General features: G+C 47.3%; 1 protein-coding gene across 5 annotated transcripts in view; it reads left to right on the top strand.

The window, feature by feature from the left end:
- The window catches only part of ACACA (acetyl-CoA carboxylase alpha), a 109,068-nt gene that overhangs the window by 74,425 nt on the left and 11,799 nt on the right, over positions 1–22,844 (top strand). For all 5 annotated transcript variants that reach the window (XM_089483860.1, XM_089483862.1, XM_089483861.1 and 2 more), the window contains 7 exons: positions 9,654–9,797; positions 10,217–10,337; positions 13,135–13,231; positions 14,451–14,547; positions 14,715–14,850; positions 19,673–19,850; positions 19,995–20,107. In XM_089483860.1, the coding sequence (XP_089339986.1) occupies positions 9,654–9,797; positions 10,217–10,337; positions 13,135–13,231; positions 14,451–14,547; positions 14,715–14,850; positions 19,673–19,850; positions 19,995–20,107 (886 nt within the window). The remainder of the gene's footprint in view (positions 1–9,653; positions 9,798–10,216; positions 10,338–13,134; positions 13,232–14,450; positions 14,548–14,714; positions 14,851–19,672; positions 19,851–19,994; positions 20,108–22,844) is intronic.

Here is a 22,844-nt window from a genome sequence, read left to right on the forward strand (position 1 = left end):
CCAGGCAGCAGCTGCTGGAGATTTATGCCGGAGAGCTTCTTGCCTGCAGAAGAGAGGAACAATTTGCCCTTGAATTACTGGCGAGGGAGGGAGCAAGATCAAGCAAAAGCAGGTGGCAGGAAAGCTAGCGAGGGATATATATATAGATAGATGGAGAGAGAGAGAGAGTGGTTTCACTATTATTTTCTTCATTTGCACAGTGTTCGGGTGGCTCCTTTACAACCCGGGTTAAAGCCTGGAGCCGATTCACCTTGACATGCAAACCGCCATCCGCACTTAGCTCTTCCTCCTTCACTTTGCCCTGGGCTTTTGCCACATTGAAAAAAACGGAAACGGCGCCTGCGTCGTAAATGGTTTTGCAGAAGGGCAAAAATTTGGCAACGGATCCAGTTATATATGAAGCAACACTTGCTGAAATGCACCCTGCGGGGGGGGGAGGGGGACACATGGATGGTGCAGGAGCTGTCTCTTGTTTTCGCTCTGGAAAGCCCACTCTCAACAACCTTGTGGAGTGGGTCTGGTTGAAGGAGAGTTGTTGTTGCGATGTCAAAGGCTTTCGTGGCTGGCATCTGTAGTTTTTTGGGCATTTTTCGGGCTCAGCGGCCATGTTGTAGAAGAGTTTATTCCCGCGTTTACTTCGCCAAGTTCGCTGGCGAAACGTCGGGAGTGAACTCTTCCAGAACATGACCACAGAGCCCGAAAAACACACAATAAACCCTATAGAGTTGTTGTTGTTGTTGTTATTATTATTATATTGTTCTTATATCCCTCCTTTCTCCCATTATAGGGACTCAGAGTTGGAGTTTGATGGCCCAGTGGGGATTCAAACTGGGCTCTCACAAGCCCAGGTTGAATGCGCTAACCACCAAACCACATCTTTTGAGATAATACATAGCAGTGATGGCAAACGTTTTAGAGACCGAGTGCCCATACAGTAACCAAAAACCCACTATTTATCACAAAGTGCCATGTCCCTCTGGCTTTCTAGTAACAAACTCTGGCAAACTCTGTGCTGGGGCAACAGCATGTGTGCCCACAGAAGGGGCTCTGAGTGCCACCTCTGGCACTCGTGCCATACGTTGGCCATCAATGATATATACCCTTACAAGCAGCTAACCTAACTATTTAAAAGTCGTCATTTCAACACATATGCATGCAGCTCAATGACTTTCATTGGGAGGGACTGAAGAGTGGTGCTTAGGTGACAGTGCTTAATAAAATGGTAGGAAATCCACATTGTAGGTGGATTGACCCGAGGAAGCCATCATTACTCTGATGTGGAGAGATCTTGTAGCACCTTTGAGACTCATTGAAAGAAAGAAGTTGGCAGCGTGAGCTTTCCTAGGCTTCAGTCTACTTCCTCAGATGCAATGGATGACCACCCTGCCTTGGAGGCCTTTCGTTTTTAGGTTCGCCATAAGTTGATGTTGACTTAATCGCAGAGGTCCATGGGGTCTCTTCCAACTCTATGGCTCTGTGAAAGCAAAGTGCGGGGTGGGATTTGGGACAGACCCCTGGAAAGGAGAGGGCTGTTGCTTCCATCACTCCATTGTCTGCTACCTGGAGTAGTCTCCTCAGGCTGTGGTTGAGCCGGCGTGGTCTACGGATCCCCATCACACCCTTTGTCTTCGCCACAGGCTGCGCAAAGGAGCGCGTCCCCATCCCTTCCTCACTCGTGAGCATCTCCTCCATCTCTCTCTCTCTCTTTCCCCACCTCTCTCTCTTTTTGTGGGTGCGCTGCGCCAAGCCCATTGACCCTCCTCCTTTTCCTCTGCTCTTTCCCACCCCGCTGGAAATTGAAATAATGATAACGCACGTCTCCCGACTGCATCAAAGTATCAGCACATCAAAAGCCAGGAGGCATGAAATGCAAATGGTACAGTGATGGCAGATGGATGGCGCATGATCGCCCAATGCCCAATGAATTTTAAAAGATGACGGTGTGTACACTGGGTATGTGTGTGTGTGTGACTTTGAAATAAACACGTTATCCTGGCAATAGTTTTGTGTGTGTGTGTCTCAGTGTGTGTGTATATATATATATATGTGTGTGTTCTCGCCGCTCACTCCTGACAATATTTTTCCACACTTGGCTGCGCATCCGCTCCATCTCTTCCCAGCCTACCTCTCTCGCACAACGTCTCGGGTCGCGTCACCGCAGCTCTGGTGGATATAATAAGATATAAACCACGAGGTTGTTATTTGCATAGAAATTGTGTGGAGCCCCCGGGCGGAATTGTGGCAGTGTTGTGGGTGTGTGTGTGCGCGCAAGCAGGAGAGGCAGAGAAAGAGTGGCAGGAAGAAGGACACCGAGTTCATGTGTCTCAAATGTTAATGGGAACTTTTGCTGAGGCAGGGTTTTGGGGTTTGTTTTAGATCGCTGTTATCAACTTCCCCTCCAAACTCCTCCTTGCAACCCTTTCACCTCCACTTTTGTGTGCGTAAACACAAATCCAGGCACACAATCACACACACACATATATGTAATCTACATTCACAGATATAGAGAGAGACACATGCACACTTTCTCTTTTTGTTACTGTTTGCCATCAAGCCATTTCAAACTTGCGGCAACCCTAAAGCAAACCGATCCTGGGGTTTTCTTGGCAAGGTTTGTTCAGAGGAGGTTTGCCATGGCCTCCTTTTGAGGCTGAGAGAGTGCGACTTGCCCATAGACACTCAGTGGGTTTCATGGCTGAGCTGAGAACTGAACCCTGGCTTCCAGAGGCATAGTCCAACATCCAAACCATGACGCCACACTGGCATAACACACAAAATCAATAGGTATTTCCCGTCTTTTCATGCAGTTGTTACGCTGGGTAGAACAAGAGTTGTCCTGCGAAATGTAGGTGATCATAGAAACATAGAGTTTGGAAGGGACCCCAAGGGTCATCCAGTCCAACCTTCTGCCATGCAGGAACTCACAATCAAAGCATCGCCGACAGATGACCATCCAGCCTCTGTTTAAATACCTCTAAAGAAGGAGACTCCATCACTCTTCCAGGTGGAATATTTCACCATCCAACAGCTCTTACTGTTAGGAAGATCCTTCTAATTTAGTTTAGGTGGACTCTCTTTTTCCGTATCTTGCATCCGTTGCTCTGGGTCCTATTCTCTGGAGCAGCAGAAAACAAGTTTGCTCCATCCTCCACGTGGCATCCCTTCAAATGTTAGCAGCCATACCCTGAAAAGGCATTATCAGTCCGCCCAGCCGCATCTTCCCCTCTTTATAGTGGGAAAGAGCATATCTAATATTGCTGAAACAGCTTCACCGGGCGCCGACCCGTTTCCAGGCACGATTCAAAGCGTTGCGTTCGACTATAAAGCCCTTAGACGCCTTAGGTATATCCGAAGAGACTATACCTAACTATCTGAATGTGCCAGGCTATCGGAAACAGGGTGGTTCATTCTGATGCAAATGGAGGACATGCTTAAGTGCCCCCTCCATGCCTCCATTTGACATGTTTTCCGGAGGCTGTTTGGGTCTCTTGCAAAAAAGAAGGCACAAAAGGCCGCTTTGAAGCCGTGGCTGGTGCCCGGCCCGCCTATGGTGGCGTTCGGGGATCCGCTCCAGACGCCTCTTGTCATGGCAAATGAGATCAAAGTCATAATGTGGTGGTGGTGGGGGTGCAATTGTGTGAGAGTTGGAACGAGCGAGTGCCATCCCCACCATTCAAAGGCACATTATAATTATTAATGCACGATATGAATCTTTCTGGAGTGGCGCAGCGTGACTATTAGGGAGGGACGTGCAATGGGCGCGGCGCCTTTGAGAATGCTAATTGGAAAGGAAAGGAAAGGAAAGGGGCAGAGGAATGTCAAAAGGAAACTGACACTCTGCCAGAACAGAAACCTCCCCGGGCTGAAGCTTTCCAAGGTTGCCTTGCTCTTTTTCTTTCCAGGCGATGGGGATGAGAAGGACGCTCAGGGTCACGGCTGGCCCAGAGTGGAAAAAACGTAAGACTACATCTCCCAGAGTACCCCAGCTGTCATTGCCAGTGGCCATAGAATCATAGAGTTGGAAGAGACCCCAAGGGCCATCCAGTCCAACTCCATTCTGCCATGCAGGAACTCTCCATCAAAGGATCCCCGACAAACGATGACCGTGGGATTCGGAAATGTGGTGGAGAGTTGTATGGATACTATAGACCAGCCTCCAAGGCAGCATCTTCCATGGTTGAACAGAGGTCAGGAGGTTCCTCCTAATGTTAACCTGGAATCTCTTTTAGCTTGCATCCATTGCTCCATTGTCTCCTATTCTCTGGAGCAGCAGAAAACAAGCTTGCTCCCTCCTCAATATGGCATCCCTTCAAATACTGAAACAGGGCTATCATGTCACCTCTTAACCGTCTCTCCTCCAGGCTCAACATCCCCAGCTCCCTAAGTCTCTCCTCATAGGGTTTTATGGTTCCTAGACCCTTCAACATTTCAGTCGTCACGTGTTAACATATTGTCCACATGCATAAACAGCATGATGCACATCTGTCTTTATGAAAGGCCCACACCATAAAATAATAGGATATTTTGACATCTTGTTCAGTCTATATGTAAGTGCCATAGGACTAGCTAAGTCTCTACTGATACGTTCCCTAGAAGCCAAGATGACCAAACCTGGGGTTCCCAAAATTGGGCCTTCCCAATGTTTTGGACTTCAGCTCCCAGAATCCCTGATGGTTGGCCAAGCTGGCTGGGCCTTCTGGGACCCAAAGTCCAAAACTCCTAAAAGACCAAAGTTTGAGAACCAGGGGACTAAGCTTGGATATACTGTGAGATGACACAACTCATAAGCAAAGATGCTCATTGATCAGAACGATGCAGGTTCTTTCTCCTTTCTCCAGCAAAAGCTGCTGGGATGCCCCTGCAAACCCAGCTGCGCATCACCCCAGATGCTCCCGGAGTGCCAGGCCTTGACTTGGCGCTTACGACTTAATAATAAGGAGACAGATTCTTGGACTGGGAGCAAACCACTGTCTCTCTCTTCCCCTCCCCTGGTCTTCATTTAAGTGGTGGTTTCTGTGCATAGCTCCGCATCAAGAGACAATTGGCATGCGAGGCACTGGCGTTACTAATCCCCCTTCATGTCTCTTTAGGGAAATCAGGTCAAAGATAGCTCTCACTGGCAATGCGCCCCTCAGCCCTGTCCCCATTTTGCATGTGCAAGGATTGCTTATACAGTATGTATATGTGTGTGTGTATATATATATATATATATACATGACCATATTGCTTATATGTATATATAGGGCCATAAGAATTGCTTATGTGTATCTATAGGACCATATTGCCTATATGTAGGGCCATAACAATTGCTTATGTGTATGTATGTGTGATATAGGGCCATAGAATTGCTTATGTGTATATATAGGGCCATACTGCTTATATGTATATGTAGGGCCATAACAATTGCTTGTGCGTATGTATGTGTGATATAGGGCCATAGAATTGCTTATGTGTATCTATACGGCCATACTGCTTATATGTATATGTAGGGCCATAACAATTGCTTGTGTGTATGTGTGATATAGGGCTATAGACTTGCTTATATGTATATATAGGGCCATAAGAATTGCTTATGTGTATCTATAGGGCCATATTGCCTATATGTATATGTAGGGCCATAACAATTGCTTATGTGTATGTATGTGTGATATAGTGCCATAACAATTGCTTATGTGTATGTATGTGTGATAAAGGACCATAGAATTGCTGATATGTATATAAGACATGCTTATGTGTGTATATATATGATGATGCCCACTATCATCATAATCTGTATCCCACCATCATTATCACCACCATCTGTATCCCACATATGGTGATGATGATGGGATACAGATGATGATGATGCTGGTGGTGGTGATGGTGATGATCGTGGGATACAAGGTTGTGATGGTGGTGGGATACAAATGATGCTGGTGAGATATAGATGGTAATGATGATGATAAATAATAGAGAAGATAGGCAGAGAACTGCTCCAGAACAAGCTGAAATTGTATCTAGATGGCCGGCTTGAATAGCGTTTGCAAGGGGGACTTCACTTGTGGGTTTCCCATTGGATTTGTAGTCATGGGCATCCCCAGCGCCTCCCTTCTTCCCTTCCCAAATCACTCACCAGAGAAAGGGAGGGGAAAAAAGAGAGTTTGCGAGCAGCTCTTCAAATATATCATGCAATAGTGCGCCATGAATTTTGTGTGCGCCACGATGGCGAAGCAGTTTTATTTATTTCTGCGCCTTTAAATCAATACCAAGTGGACCTCTCGGCTCTGGAGTGTGGGGAAAAAATGAGTCCATTGTACTCTGAAAACTTTGGGGGAAAGGAGATGACAGCTATATAATTCCATTTACCAGGCGCATGGGGTTTTAATGTGGAGTGCACTCGCTCTCTCTCTCTCTCTGTGCGCATTTAGTGCCCCGCATCTTCTAAATAAAAGATCTGCAGAGGCGATAGCAAAGGTAATTTTTATAATGGGGACATATTGATGAATATTGAAGATAGCATGGCATAGTGGGTTGGGCGCTGGACTAAGACTCTGGGAGTTCAGGGTTCGAATCCCCTTTGCTCAAGAAGGCAATGGCAAATCCACTCTGAAAACGTTCTGTTGAGAAAAACCTGGGTCACCATAACTCATATCTCTCCGTTTGGAGGTTTGTTTTGGAAAACCACGCCAGTCGGCGTTCGCACGGCGTGCGCTTTTTTAAACCGGTGGCGCACAAACAGGTCCAAAGAGGATGCCGGCGTGGTTAATGGACGGGATCGAGGAAGCGATAAAAGGCGAGGAGGCGTCCTTTTTTCCGAAAGCCAGGCGTCCTGCCAGGGAGAGAAGAATAAAAAGGAACATTAAACCTGGCACAACAAATGTGTAAGTTCGCGAGTCGGGTAAAAACACACACAAAACAAACCCCGCAACGCATGAATCTGAGGATTGCGTGGCTTAAAACAGCAAAGCAATCCAGAATCATATATGTATGTATATATCACAGATGAATAAATATGAACCTAACCAACAATTAAATAGAGCAGAGAGAGGTAGGTGGTGGTACTATTAGGACTCAATGGTGCAAAATGGTTACTAAAGGGGAAATATAATGCAATACTTACATTGACCCTTGGATATGTCAACGCAGGTTATTTGGGTCCATGTTTAAACCGAAATGTCTAGACTTATACATGCGTATATACATACCTTTGAAGTGTAAGGTGGGAGAAGTGTTTTCCATCATTGCAATAAAGGTGAGTGAATCCTAACAAATCCTGATGTTTCTTGGTGTGAACCGGAGCCGGCGCAGCCGCCACTTGTCTGAAGACATTGCGGACAGAGCAGGTTTACTGCCGCTGACAACCCACGAAAGTGGTCTAATATATACCGTCGGCGCTTGGCCTTTAAATCCCATTTTGGAGGTAAAGATAAATAGGCAGCCCCTTCTCTTCTTTCTCATTCTCTCCCCCCAAAGTGCATCGAGATGCTTTGAGCAAAGCGGTGGCGCAAGTGTTTGTTGCGGGAGCCTGCGCACTTGAAAAGGTCCCCTAATGCTGTATTTACTTGTCAGTGTGTTTTGACAGCAGAGGCAGCATGGATCCAAACCGCATAATAATAATCATATAATGCCTGGGAATGCTTCCCTGAACAGTACAGTCTTTATAACTATAACTATAACTGTGTGTGTAATTGTTTGCAGGTGAAGCTCCAATAGAGTAAATGCTCTTAAAGGCATGTGACTTGTAGCCCTTCACATAAATACTACAACTCCCACGTAGTGAAACCCTGGATCTGGCTGAAACCCAATACCACCAACATACCATAAAGTAATCCTTTAGTTATACCATCTAGTAATGAAGATAATATGGGACTGATGTGGGCTTCAGTGGCTTGAAAAATGGGGTCCAAGGGCCACCCTTTCCTTATGGCTGGGTTAAAGGGACTGATAGTTTGCCTTGGTATAAAGTAGTCCATCCGTCCTATGATAGGAGATAGGAGGTTTCCTATCCTATGCTATGCTCCTATCCTATGATCAGAAGACATAGGATGATAAGAAGATTTGATAAGAGGTCTAGTTTGGCACTCTCACGAACTACAGTTTCCAAGATACCTCCAAGAAGATAGATTTAAGATTAAATCAGCATACCTTGGGAACTTAATTCAGAGAAATGCAAGGGATCATTGGTTTCTAAACTGGACCCCGACGTTTTGGATTTCATACAGGAAAACTTGTAGTCCAAAACTTGCAAGCTGCGCTGCGCATGGAAGCGTGCCACATTCCTATAAATGGGATTGAGCATGCGCAAAATTCACTTTACACAGGGTCCAGAATGGATCCCCATGTCAAGCAAGCATCCGCTGTACTCCTTTAGGAGAAAGATGTAAGATAAAGCAAGGACCCTTATCTTTACCTCCATTCTTTTGCTTTCCCTGCCACGTTTTTGTGCGTCGAGGGCCATGTGTATATGTGCGCGGCGTTGTGTGCTTCGTTGTTGTTGTTGTTTTAGGTTTTTTGGAAAGCTCTAAACGAAACACGTACCGACTAATGTCCTCCCTGCCTGAGGAAGAAAAAAAACGGCTGGCACCATAAAAATAACAAATGGTGCGCATTTGCTCGAATGTCAGAGTTATGAGTTTATTTTGTAATGATGTGCTCCTGCCTTCATGAGGTAAACTGGCCGTGGCAGAGGTGTTATTAGTAATATGGACCCGGCGGAGCAGAAAGCCGAGTGACCGAGAGATCAGTGTATCAGTCAGGGAGAGGGCAAATGGGAAGAGACAGTGGGGGAATGAGAACCGAGCCGGGCGGCGCATGGGCCGAGATTAGAAGAAAGGAGCCGCATGCCAGGGAACGGAGAGGCCGCTGGTCAGGGCTTCCTTCTTATGGACTCCTTGGGGGGTTTGGTACCTGTTCGCGCTGCGTGAAATGTTCCCCTTTCTCTTCTTGTGTTTAAAAAACGGGGGCAAGGGCATTGCGGGTCTCGTTCCTTTCAAAGCCTCTTTGCTTCGTAAGCAGATTCCTGTCGCGTCGGACACAGAAGCGTGGATTCCTCCGTTGTGCGAGATTTGCACCATGCCTTATTTTCATGTCCCTTTTTCCTCCTCCTTCGGATCAAGATTCCTAGCCCTTGCGTTGTGACTTTGGGTTGCAATGCGGGATTCGCGTATATTTGGGTTGCAGTGCGGAGTTCGCAGATATTATTGTAACCAAATAATGCAGCAATGAGTACATGCTCACAAGTGTGTTTAATACACGGGTCTCTAGTCCTTTGTGCCAGAAATTTAGGCTCGACAATGAAGGAGAAATAAAACTTGACTCGGGTTCTGTACTCAGGAATGCTGTATTCTGCAACCTCTGTGCATGAATTATGCGTACATGTTTCCCTAAGAACATCATGCAAAAATGAGCAAATGCTCACAAGTGTGCTTAATACACAAGTCTCTAGTCCTTCATGCTAGAAAGGTAGGCTTGAAGATGAATAATTTTACTCAGATTCTGTACCCAGGGCCTAAGAAATGGCCACAATGTCGTATCTCCACCCCCCGAAGATGGGGCATTGTGCACAACTCTTTCCACCTTCATCATTGGTCATGCACTCTTCCGAAGGCCAACTTGTAAGAAGCGTAGATATTGAATATTTTAAATATCTTTCCTCCTCTTCTTTCTTCATACAGGTGCTTGGGAGAGAGGTGTACACTTCTAACAACCAGTTGGGCGGCATCCAGATCATGCACAACAACGGGGTCACCCATACCACCGTGTGCGATGACTTCGAAGGCGTCTATACCATCCTGCTGTGGCTGTCCTACCTGCCAAAGGTACGTGCCCTTCCTCTGGTTCTTCTGATGCCCCGGCAATGCGCTTTCCAGACTCAGGACCCAATGGTGTTACTGGGGAGGAGGAATGCTCTCTTGATGGCAAAGTGTATTGCTTCTCTTACTTCAAAATATGGCGAGGCGGACATTTTCGGAGGGCAAGGGGCGGTTGTGGTTCCCATTGACTGGATCATTGCGCGCATCTCCAGTCTTTATTAGAGGACCCGGCTACAGATGATGGAGAAGACATCTCAGCTTGAGACCCTGGAGAGTTGTCAGAATATGGGGTTGGATGTACAGAGCGTCCAACCTGATACAAGGCAGCTTTCTGTGTCCCTGTGTTGAAGATTTTGGTCATATATATGAGTGAGTATTTGAGAGTCACGGCTAACAACTTCTTTCTTCCTCTTTCCCACATATAGAGTGTTTTCAGCCCAGTTCCGATGCTCACCGCAAAGGACCCCATAGACAGGGCTATTGAATTTTCCCCCACCAAGACGCCGTATGACCCTCGCTGGATGCTAGCTGGGCGGCCTCACCCAAGTAGGTATCTTTCCAATGGCAAGGCTTGACGTGGGACGCCCTCAAACTGTTATTATTTTCCACATCACACACAAATACAGCCAGCCCTCCTTATCCACGGATTTTTTACCCACCGATTCAAGCATCCACGGCTTGAACATATTCCAAAGAAGTATAAATTCCAAATAGCAATCCTTGATTCCCTGTTTTATATAAGGGCGCCATTTTGCTCTGCCGTTATATTTAACGGGACTTGAGCATCCACGGTTTTTGTGATCCACGGGGATCCTGGAACCAAAGCCCAGCGGATAACTAGGGCCCACTGTATATGTGCCAATAGCAAACCCACATTTAAGTTCTTGCGTCGAGTTAGTAAAAGCGAATTCTGTTCTACACCATTTGCAGCACTTCCCCATCTAAATCATAGAATCATAGAGTTGGAAGAGACCACAAGGGCCATCCAGTCCAACCCCCTGCCATGCAGGAAATCCAAATCAAAGCATCCCCATATTCCTGCCTAGGTTTGTTCAATTGCTCAAGGAGCATTGGCTTTCGGAGAGGCTTTACTTTTGCTCTAAGAAAATGAGGGCAGTAAAAGTTTGGCTGGAATCCTTTTGAGCGGTGATGAATGCACAACATAGAGTTACGCATTCAGGACTGTCTTCATATTCATGAACACTAGTTTGGGAGAGGCATAGGAACTGGGAAAATCCTTAAATTTGCATTCACCCCTTTGCATTTGCATTTGCGGTTATTATGTGGACAAAGTGTAATAGAGTGTTCCCTCCGATACAAGTAATGTTTGCTCCCAATTGCAGCATTATTGGGATGGGTCTCCCCAAGACAGTTTTTGCAGTCCCTTGCAAACAACAGAACATTACTTCCATATGGAAGAGGCAGAATTTGAACCAAGGTCTTCTGAAGCATGCCGTCTCTCGGCATCTACATTTAGGCCACTGTGCCACCTTGCTAGAATGATATCCTTAGGCTTTTGGGCACCCGTTTTTGGCTAATGTTTCTCTCCCCCCCCTCCGCCTCGCCGTCATCTCACCGGCCGTTCATCTGCCTTGTCTCGATGGCGCATGTTCCAAATGGAGTGACTTCGCTTTTTTAATTTAGCGGAGGCGTTAAGGGGAAGCAGATGATTCCCGGCGATAAGTTAAAGGAAAGATCTCCTAGGTGAAAAGTTAAAGCTGTTTATTAGGAGAGATAGCGGCGCGATATTCTTCAAACTGACGCGCGACACGAGGCCCCGGCATCGAAACGACGATCAGCTCTGGACTTTTGGCGATGGGAGAGATAATTTGGAAATGGATGGCCGCGTTTTGCGGCGGGGGGCCAGGGAAGCCAGGGGACGTTAGGACATAGCAATTTCAAGTTTGGGCTTGATAAAACGCTCTCCATCCCGCCGGAGTCAGCAGAGGTTGCCTTGCTCAGATCTCCACTTTTAATTGCTTTTGCACTCGGCTTTTGCAAGAGCCAGGAGCCGCTTGTTCGGAATTATAGCGTTGTAAAAGAGGCTGAACACGCAAAAAAAGGTGTTCGTCGCAGACAAGCCAGGCTTGTAAAGAGCGTGTCTGTCCTTGGCTAAGGTCAGTGGGAGGTTTTCCATGGCAAAGGTACCTGCCTTCGGACAAAAGAAATAGCCCATTTGTGTGATTCACAGAGACCACGAAGAAGAACTACAAATCCCAGGATCCCCTAGCACTGAGCCAGGGCAGTTAAAGTGATCTCAAACTGGATTACTTCTGCGGTGTGTGTTGGACCGGAGTCTCCTCATTACCGAAGTTGTAGTTGTGGCGGGGAGCACAGAAATAGAGAACGTCAATGCGATGTCTGTCATGCTTTGCCCGGCCTTTGACAAACGTTAGCCGCGCAACTCAAAAGACAGAGGAAATTCCACCCTGTTGAGTTACTAAGTAAAGGCAGGCACATTTTCTCCTGTTCCCTGAATCCCGTTGTTTAGCAATAAATGATGCTTTGCGCTGATAAATGGCTCTCTTTATGCAGATGAGCAAATTAAAGAGAATGAAGTATCCGAGGGTAAGGCGGGCAGTTCCGTAGTTAATGCTTTGTTTGTCTCCACTTGCAGTATGTTTTGGCATATGCGCTACCTGCCTTGCACATTAGTAGTGGTAAGGTTAAAGATGATCCATACAAGATGCAACAACCGCAGTCTTTCAGCTCCGAAGGGAGCTTGCGCAAAACGTACGCAGAGATCAGGAAGCATCCGCCAAACTGCTCCGACCTTTTAGCGCCAAGGACTCTTGCCTGGTTTGGTCAGTCCCTGTGCATTGCCCTCTTTTTGGCCCAAGCTGGTTGGTGACATATAAGTTACAATCCCTACCTGATGGGATTTGGTGGTTGTTATCAATCGTTGAACGTTTGATAAGTCCTGTATATAGATATGAAGTCCACGGTGCTCACAATTGAACGGTCATGGCACAAAAAAGAAAAAGGAATGGGGAGGGATGAGGAAAGTTAGCATGGAAGCCCTTGTGACGGATAAGGACAGGTTAGTCTTTTCCCATTTGCCGTCATGTTCTTCCTAGGAAGTGAGGGATATAACTGCATGGCAGTCATTTTTCTCCATAGCAGTGGCAGAAGCTACAGTTGAACAGACCCAGGGTAACTCAGATCCAAAGCGCACTGCCCAAGCATTGCGCCAGGGCAACGAAAGCAGTCTCAAACTGGATTATTTCTGCAGTGTAGTTATGGAACACAGTCTCAGTTCTCCAGTTGGAGACTTGCTGTGGCACCATGCAGCATTCTCCATTTCTCCTAACGTCTTCCTTCCCCTCCTCTTTCTTCTTTCCAGCTCAGAAGGGCCAGTGGCTAAGTGGCTTCTTTGACTACGGCTCTTTCCTGGAGATCATGCAACCTTGGGCTCAGACCGTTGTCGTCGGAAGAGCGAGGCAAGTTATTATAATAGTACGATGTTGAGAAAGATAAAAGAGAAAGGAAACTGGGTGCTCTAGAGGGTTCTAGATTGCTTAAAATGCTTGAGGGATCATACTTTCTCATCATTCTCACATAACAAACCTAAAAGTCGGGATGGTCATCGTAATATTGTTTAGGCTTCACGAAGAGTCAAACCGGCTTCGGGACTCCAATTCCTAGGATTGAGCCGAAGGAGTTGGTCATCTTGAATCCCATTTTGAATCCCATATAAATCCACCAGATAAATAAACGCAAAGCCTGGGAAGCCTAATCGAAACATGGGGGAAAACCTGAAAATGAACTAGGTTCTTCTGCGATCATTCTGCCCAGATACCTAGCGAGAAAAGAAGGCTATTTCTGCATCTAAAGGCAGGCGCTTTATGTATTGCGGAACAGTTCGCTATGTTTCCAAGTGAGACGTTTCATTAAAACCAGGAGCGCAAAAGTCCTATATGTTCCTTGGATGCTTAAAACTTATTTCCGCCGCCTTCCCTGCCAGTAGGAAATTGAAGACCTTACTCAATTGTATTGCTCTATTCTAAAGGCAGACCTGGGTTTTTTGAAACCATGCTTCTTGCACAGAATCATATTTGTGTGTGCGCTTGTGCACACTCTTTTGGCATCATTACTCTAAGTGCCACCCAAACTCATCTTTTTGCGTGTACGTTTCGCACATGTGTGCCACTAGCTATAAATTGTCGCCTTCTTTTTCCCTTTGGCACCTTGTCGGGGGACACGCAATAAAACAAGACGTAGCGTCTTCACAGACCGTCCGAAGTTACCGCTTGAGTCTGTTCTGCCTCCCCCTTGACTCCATCTGTTCCCACCTCTTCGAAGTCCAATAAATAACTGTAATGCATGGGATAAAGATAGGGTTTCTTTATTATTATAAGTTCACATAAGCCCCAATGTGGAAGAGACAAGTGGCTGCTTTAAGACAGAGCCCTGTGGTTGCGCCTTCCTCTAAGGCAATGGTTCTCAACCTTTGGGCCTCCAGATGTTTTGGACCTCAATTCCCAGAGGTCCCAGTCAGTGTGCTCATTGTTCAGGAATTCTGGGAGTTGAAGTCTCAAATAGAGGACCAAGGGTTGAGAACCACTGCTGTAAGAGCTTTCAAAGTTACAAGAAGCATGGTGACTTTGTGCTCGAAAGCCCTCGTCTTTGGCGCATAACCTTCTCTGTCGCTGCTTATAGGCTCGGTGGAATATCTGTGGGAGTTGTGGCTGTCGAAACCCGGACGGTGGAGCTGAGCATCCCTGCCGATCCTGCCAACCTAGACTCCGAAGCCAAGGTAGGTTTTCTTTGGCGTAACCATTAGTTAAAAGATGCATGGTGTTGTGTGGTCCAGTGAGACTTGTGGGGGCCATGGGTCCCACGTCTCTCCAAAAGGCCTGTGTCTCGATGAAACACACGCTTGGGACCGCTTTCTGGAAACAGCTTCTCCTCCTTCTCCGACAGATTATCCAGCAAGCCGGCCAGGTGTGGTTCCCGGATTCTGCCTTCAAGACGGCGCAAGCGATCAAGGACTTCAACCGGGAAGGACTCCCGCTGATGGTCTTCGCCAACTGGAGAGGCTTCTCGGGAGGAATGAAAGGTAATTCGTTTTTTAAAAACGGGGACCCCATCGGCCATGGTCAAAAGAGAAACCATCATGGTCAACGGAAAGCTGGTGACTGAGGGGGGGAAAAGATGGACACGTGGCTTGTTTTGCACTATAGATGCCAAACTGTTGCGATTGGGTTTAGTGGCATCTGTGCCCAAATGGTGCTGCATGTCTACGTTCGTACCAGGAATTGCTCCTGTTTCAAGTTCCAGCAGCCACTCGGTAGCATGCTTGGTATTTATAGGACTTATAAGGAATAGGGAATTTATAGGGAATTGGCCCCCGGCCCCCAAACACTTGCTTAGGTTTGATCTAAAGAGATGGGTACAACAAATCTTGTACTCTGCCTTAGGCAGCAAAACGTCTTGAACCCACCTTGTCCTGAACTCAGGGACTTGAAGGTGTCTCTCACTTGTGGCAGGAGTGAGATTAGAATTAGGGACTATAGCTTTTTGTGGGTTTTTCGGGCTGCGTGGCCATGTTCTAGGAGAGTTTATTCTTGACGTGTGGCTGGTATCTTCAGAGACTTAAAACATAAGATGCCAAAGCCACAGATGCTGGCGAAACGTCAGGAAGAAACTCTCCCGGAACATGACCATGCAGCCCGAAAAACCCACAAAAAGCTATGGGTGCTGGCCGTGAAAGCCTTCGCCGTCACAAACTAGGGACGTCACAAACTGTATCAGCCACTATTTCTTCACCACCTTTTTAATGTCTGCAACATCACGCTCCTATCTTTTAAAACGGGGCATGGACAGAGGTGGGGGGAAGTGCTTTAAAGGTTCAGATTGACCATAGAGGAGGAATCTCCCAAAGTAAGGGGTCACCACTGCAAAGCCCCTTCCCTGTCTCCGGAAAAAAAGGCCTTATCGTAATAGTGCCCACAAATGGATATTAATCCAGCGTTGGCATGCATAGGATCCCAAGGAGCTGGTTACGGCAGTATCTGTTGGCATCCTTCCCGCACTCCTTGGAGAGATGTTTACCGCTTTGGCTTGGCATTCGGGGGGGAGTTAGGGGGGCTGCAAGAGGGAGGTGGGTTGGGGAGGATTAAGCCGGGAGTGAAAATAAACAATTATACCACCCCCTCGGTGCGCCTAAGAACACACAAACACACGCCTGTGTACACACGCGCACCGCCCGGAAACGGCAGCGCTGTGGGTGAAATGACTCCAAAATTGTGTGTAATGAGTAGGAAAAGATTAGAGATAGCTCTTGCGATGTTGAGAATTGACATTAGCGGAGGAGGAGAGGAAGGGGGGGAACTCTTTACAAGTCGGCCTAGGAGGTCTAATTTAAGCCGGCGCATGTGCGTTATGTCCGCGCATTAGCTTGTGTGCATATATTTATTTGCATGCATACGTATATATAAATAATGGCACGTCGAGGGAGGAGAAGGAGGTTGCCTTCCGCCGCGCAAACGCCCTGCGTCGCTCGCCGCAAGGCTATCCGGCATAATGTAAAAATTAAATTATTATTATATTCCAAGAGAATGCTTTGAATATTTAGATGGAGGGAAATGGTTTATTTGGATGAACCGTCGGTGACCCGCGACAGCGAGACATCAAGCGTGAAATTTACTCGAAATTAGCACCGGGGTCTCGGGCTCAGCGTGAAAAGGGTTGATAGGATGCAAATCCCAAAGATATTAAACCGCCTCGCTGGCGGCGCGGCAGGGTCGCTCTCGGTTGGTTTTTCATGTTACGCTTATTATTTCTCCTACTTGCCCCCCCCCCAGGACAAGTTATAAATAACAACAACAACAACAACAAGGGAACAGTTAACGGAGATTTTAACTAGAATAAAAAAGACCTTTTAAAAAGGACATGTTTGTATCATGGTGGCGTCCGGACGTAATGGATCTGGGAGACTCTTTTTATGTCGGTGCGACGGACGCATTGCTCGGGGTTTGTTTGGGTTTTGGGGCGACCCCCAAACCGCCGAGTTGGATTCCAGTTTGGGTTTTGCCTGGAACTGAGAAAGAGAGAGCACCTAGAAAGTAGATTTCTTGGCTAGGAAATAGAACGGTGGTTGATGTGACACCAAGGGATCTTGTGGCACCTTTGAGACTAACCGCGCAAAAGAAGTTGTAGCGTACGCTTTCATAAACTCAGTCTGCTTTCTCAGATGGTGCGTCAGATGTAGTCAAGTGCTCAGACCAATACTCTATGGTGGCTCATTGAACATCTCCCAGATCGTTGTCGTGGGTTTTTCGGGCGATGTGGCCATGTTCTAGAAGAGCTTCTTCCTGACGTTTCACCGGCATCTGTGGCTGGCATCTTCATAAAATGCTTGACTGGAAAGGAGTTGGGTATATATGTACTGTGTGACTTCCATGCCAGCATTCTCTGGATGCCAGCCACAGATGCCGGCGAAACGTCAGGAAGAAACGCTTCTAGAACATGGGCCACATCGCCCGAAAACCCCACAAAAATCTATGGATGCCGGCCATGAAAGCCTTCGACTCCACATCTCCCAGATCAGTTCAAAGCACATTGCTCAACCGATATTGGTGAAAGGAGGTCTTTAAGAGCATCTCCCATCCCTGGACCAAATGTCCCCACCATCTGAAGTGAGACAGGGTCTACAAGGGAAGAGATCCTTTATAGGGCCATTTTTAGGATTCCCCAGGCAGTAGTTGATGGGAAGCTAGTCTGGTGCCTTCCGATGTGGCAGCAGACTCTGTTTCATTGCCAACGTTAAAGAAAGATGAATCTGCAGGTACAGTGAGCATCTTCGCAGTGTGGCATAGGGCTCTGGGTGTCGGACTCTGGGGACCAGGGTTCAAATCCCCACTCGGTCGTGTAAATCTACTGGGTGACACTATCTCTCAGCCTCAAAGAAAGGCAATGGCAAACCTCTGAAAACATCCAGCCAAGAGAACAAAGCCAGGGTCTCATAGAATTGTAGAGTTGGAAGAGACCTCAAGAGCCATCAAGTGTTGGACTAGGACTCTGGAAACGGTGTGTGTCCGACTTAGGACTTATTGCAACCAGAAGGTGAACCTATCATGGGGTTTTCATGGCAGGAGACCAGGGTCCAAATCCCAGTTCAGCCCCATTGGGATTTGGACCCTGGTCTAAATCGGCGGAGGCAAAATGGCAAGGGTCCTCTGCACAAACCTTGCCAAGAAAACCCTATGAGAGTCAGAAAAGATCTGAAGGCACACAATGACAGCCAGCTTTTAGACATGGTTTGGGAAGTGGCACCGATTTGGCCACAAAATGTGTGGGTCAGGCTTGACTTGTGGCGTCTCGCTTGGAGAACATTAATAGCCATGGGTATATTATATAGCTAGTGGCCATACTTGTGCAACTGATCTGGGCACAAGGAAAGGAGAGCTTTGTGCCCATTGCAGTTAGATCAAAACCATGGAAGTGTGTGCAAAACCAGCCGATATAAATGTGTAAATCTCTCCTTTCCCTTAATTTTACCTCTCCTTCTATGCGAGCCGGCACCACCTTCCTCCTTTTTTTGCTTCTTCCGAGTAAAATATGCGCTCATGGCAGGAGTGAAAAACGCCACGCTAATTACGCAATTATTTTATTATGTCGCACTACTAAAAAACGTCTCCTAAAAGAATTAATTTGGTTAAAACAATTTGAATCGAGCAATTATTTTCTTAACACTGGAATTAGCTGAAAGGGGGGCGTCAAGTGGTTTATTGCTGGCGCTATATAATAATAAAGTGATTATTTAATTAGTAATAAATTTGTCACTCCACTTATAGGTCTCTTTGCGTGTGTGTAAGTGTGTGTGTAAGTGCGTGTGTGTGCATCTTCTCCTTCACCCGGAGATGGAGTTAAAAAGTTTCTTCTCTCCGTTGTCAGCACTTTCGGATGCTGTTGCGCAGGCGCAAGGACCCTAGTGGCACCATCCTAAATGTACGCTGTGTGGAATGGGCTACTTGTTGTTAGTAAAGTATTACTACAACTACCTTTGCAGCTACATAGAACTTGTATGGCAGAAGGCAGCCTTCTCCTCCCTTGATATGCCATTGTTTATTGTATGGAGAATACTCTACTAGGCCTTTGTAGCTCCTCCAGCGCAGTTCTATGGTCAGTGTCTGTCGGACATTGACCACAGAGTTGTACCGGAGGACCTAGAGATTCCTAGAGAGAACACTCTACTAGGCCTGTGTAGCTCCTCCAATCCAGTTCTATGGTCAGTGTCTGTCGAACATTGACCACAGAGTTGCCCTGGAGGACCTAGAGATTCCTAGAGAGGATACTCTACTAGGCCTTTGTAGCTCCTCCAGTGAGTTCTATGGTCAGTGTCTGTCGAACATTGACCACAGAGTTGTCCTGGAGGACCTAGAGATTCCTAGAGAGAATATTCTACTAGGCCTTTGTAGCTCCTCTGGCGCAGTCCTATGGTCAGTGTCTGTTGGACGTTGACCACAGAGTTGCACTGGAGGACCTAGAGATCCCTAGAGAGAATATTCTACTAGGCCTTTGTAGCTCCTCTGGCGCAGTCCTATGGTCAGTGTCTGTTGGACGTTGACCACAGAGTTGCACTGGAGGACCTAGAGATCCCTAGAGAGAATATTCTACTAGGCCTCTGTAGCTCCTCCAGCGCAGTTTTATGGTCAGTGTCTGTTGGACGTTGACCACAGAGTTGCACTGGAGGACCTAGAGATCCCTAGAGAGAATACTCTACTAGGCCTTTGTAGCTCCTCCGGCGCAGTTCTAGGGTCAATGTCTGTCAGTCTTGTGCCCCTAATCCTAGCGAACGTGAAGGGACAAGGGTATATATGTACACACACATGCGTATAAATATAGGCGCACCAATTGATGTGGACTTTCTCCCGCAGATATGTATGACCAGGTGTTGAAGTTCGGGGCCTACATCGTGGACGGCCTGCGGGAGTACAGGCAGCCAGTCCTTGTCTACATCCCGCCGCAAGCAGAGCTGAGAGGGGGCTCTTGGGTCGTGATCGACCCCACCATTAACCCTCGTCACATGGAGATGTATGCAGATCGGGACAGCAGGTACCCTCGTACTTTCTCGGTCTTATGGACAGAACACATTTGGGTCTTCCCTGTTATGTGCTTACTTTGGGAGAGGCGGGATAAAAAATAAAACATTTATTATTATTATTATTATTACTATTACTGTTATTTCCCTGTCTTTAGAGGCGGCGTTCTGGAGCCCGAAGGGACGGTGGAGATCAAGTTCCGCAAGAAAGACCTGGTGAAAACGATGCGGCGCGTGGATCCCATCTACGTGCGTCTGGCCGAGCGGCTCGGTGAGTCTTGGTGCTAACCAGTTACTCCAAAACCATTTCTTACAACTACATTCATCCCTCCACATTTGCTGGGGTTAGCGGCACAGGAGCCCTGTGAATGTGGGAAAACCGCAAATAACAAAAACACTATGTTTTGACCTGAGAGGACACCTCTCTAGGTGTCTCTAGGTCCTCCAGGGCAACTCTGTGGCCAATGTCCGTCAGACACTGACCCTAGAACTGCGCTGGAGGAGCTACAAAGGCCTAGTAGAGTGTCCTCTCTAGGAACCTCTAGGTCCTCCAGGGCAACTCTGTGGCCAACGACCAATAGACACTGACCATAGAACTGCGCTGGAGGAGCTACAAAGGCCTAGTAGAGTGTCCTCTCTAGGAACCTCTAGGTCCTCCAGGGCAACTCTGTGGCCAACGACCAATAGACACTGACCATAGAACTGCGCTGGAGGAGCTACAAAGGCCTAGTGGAGTGTTCTCTCTAGAAATCTCTAGGTCCTCCAATGCAACTCTGTGGTCAACATCTGCCAGACATTGACCATAGAGTTGCACTGGAGAAGTTGCAAATGCCTAGTAGAGTATTCTCTCTAGGAATTTCCAGGTCTTTCAGTGTGAATTTTGGTTAAAGTTGACCAAAAAGTTGTGCTGGAGGACCAAGATATTCCTAGAGAGGACATATTAATAAAATCCATGAATAATCAAATGCACAAAAGTCAAAGCCATAAATGTGGAGAGACGAGCATACTTCCTTCTGCCCTCCCTTCACCAGTTTAGTGACTATGTGTTCGTATGCGCCTTCGAGCCGCCTGTCGACATACGACGACTCTTTGAAATCCATAGGCTTCACTTCTGAGTATTCCTTACCAGTTGCTTCCTCTCCAGCATTTAGGATTCATTCATTAATTCATTCATTTAGTATTCATTGATGATGAATTGACTATTGTAGCTAATTGACTTAAAGAAATTGGTGTGAAAGTGGAATGGATCTTAACGATGGATGGAGCACTTTTTTGATACAGCGAAAGAAAGTGGCGTTCCCCTTCCAGAGACTTGCTTTTCTTTTCCGTCTTGTAGCAGTGGCTTGTGGGGGGACTGATGAAAATCATGTTATCCCTTCCATGCGCCTCCTGCAGATGCGACCCTCGGATGTGCTGAACTTGCACCCTGCATCCAATTCGGCCGCTGTTGGGAGGCCAGCTTTAAATCACTCCTCTCCCTCCCGGTTTGTGCTGAACATCATTCATGCGCAAGACACGAAAAAGTGCACTCTGCTGTCGTGATCGTGTTTCCGAGCCCCTTTTCCCCCTCTCTTTTAAAGAGCCATATTGTGTGTATGTGCATGTGTATGTTAATTTGTGCCAACTCCAGTGTTCCCAGAAACTGGCTAATGACTCCTGCACAAACCCCACACCGCCTTAATTAAAACGATGGCGACACCAGAGGCGAACCCCTTCCCAGCCATGCGCGCAACGCACCCAGTCGAGTGCGTTAAAAGCCTCTGCGGCTGATAAGTGTCTTGCTTTAGATGACTCGTAATTGCTCTCGGTGTTGGGCGACGCTGGCGTTAAGGCCGCCCCCCGTACGAAAAAACATGCCCCTCGCCACCGCTGCCGCGCACTAATGCTGTGCAATGGCAGGAAGAGTCAAGATTGTAGGACACAGCGGATTGCATAATTTCTCTCTCTCTCTCTCCGTTTCTCTCTTTGCTGGTTTTTCTTTCTGGCCAATTTAAAATTTGTCAAAGCTGGTCGTCTTCTGGATCACTGCCCTTTGATATTTTGCGCACTCCATTTGCCACAAACAAGCCGCAGGGCCGCGGTTCATGCTGACTCCAGCAGAAGCGGAGAGAGTTCCATTTATCTTGCGCGGCGCCTGCTGCATACTTGCTCATTAGCCAGGGGTTCGCTGCCTCTCTTAACCCCTGAGTCGCCGCTGTCGTTTCCACCCAACGCCACATTTTGTGGGGCTGCGGCATCCATGTGCCGCTTGCGCATGGTGCGGGGGTTAGGAGAGGTGCGTGGGCGGATGGAGGGATAGGTGGAGGGGAAACATCACCCAAGGGCAATATCGTGTTTTGGGTCAGCCCCTCTTGAAGCCACTGGGTTTCTCCGCTGGCATGGGGTGGCGCGGGCGGGGCGGCAAGGTATCGAATAATGTGACACCGATCTACTAATTATCAATTTTCAAAGCATCCTAACGGGAATCTTTGCCCGTTCGGCGCTTATTAAAATGTCACTCAGTGTTACGACGTGTTGGAGTCCCAGCGCAAGCGGGCAAGTGGCACAGCGGGGCGCAAGAGTGGCTCCATGTCCTTTATCCTTTATCTCCCTTGCTACCTGCCCTTAAGTTTTACTCTTGTCTTATCCACGGATCAAAATCCTTCATTTTGGCTCCAAAACGTACCCGGTCAACCTATAGTCAAGTAAATAGGGTAAGTCCACCTATACCTATACAAGCCATTGCTCTTTTCCCAACAGATGCATCGGCCCTTCAACGTTTGGGAATGAAAGCAATGCCTCCATAGCATAGAGTTTTCCCTCTCTTTGAGTGCGTCTTCAAGGTGCCTTATGGCGACCCCATAGATTCCATAGGGTTTTCTTAGGCAAGGGGTACGCAGAGATGGTTTAAACCTTTTCTAGGTGTCAATTGAAATAAAAAGCAAATACTTTGCTTTGAAATCAACTCTCAACCTCGTACAGTGCGCCCGCGTCATATGCGGTAATGCAGATGCACTGTACGTGGCTTT

The sequence above is a fragment of the Sceloporus occidentalis genome, unplaced genomic scaffold (assembly GCF_023333645.1).
Source record: "Sceloporus occidentalis isolate IW3139 unplaced genomic scaffold, rSceOcc1.0.p SCAF_21, whole genome shotgun sequence".
Taxonomy (NCBI): Eukaryota; Metazoa; Chordata; class Lepidosauria; order Squamata; family Phrynosomatidae; genus Sceloporus; species Sceloporus occidentalis.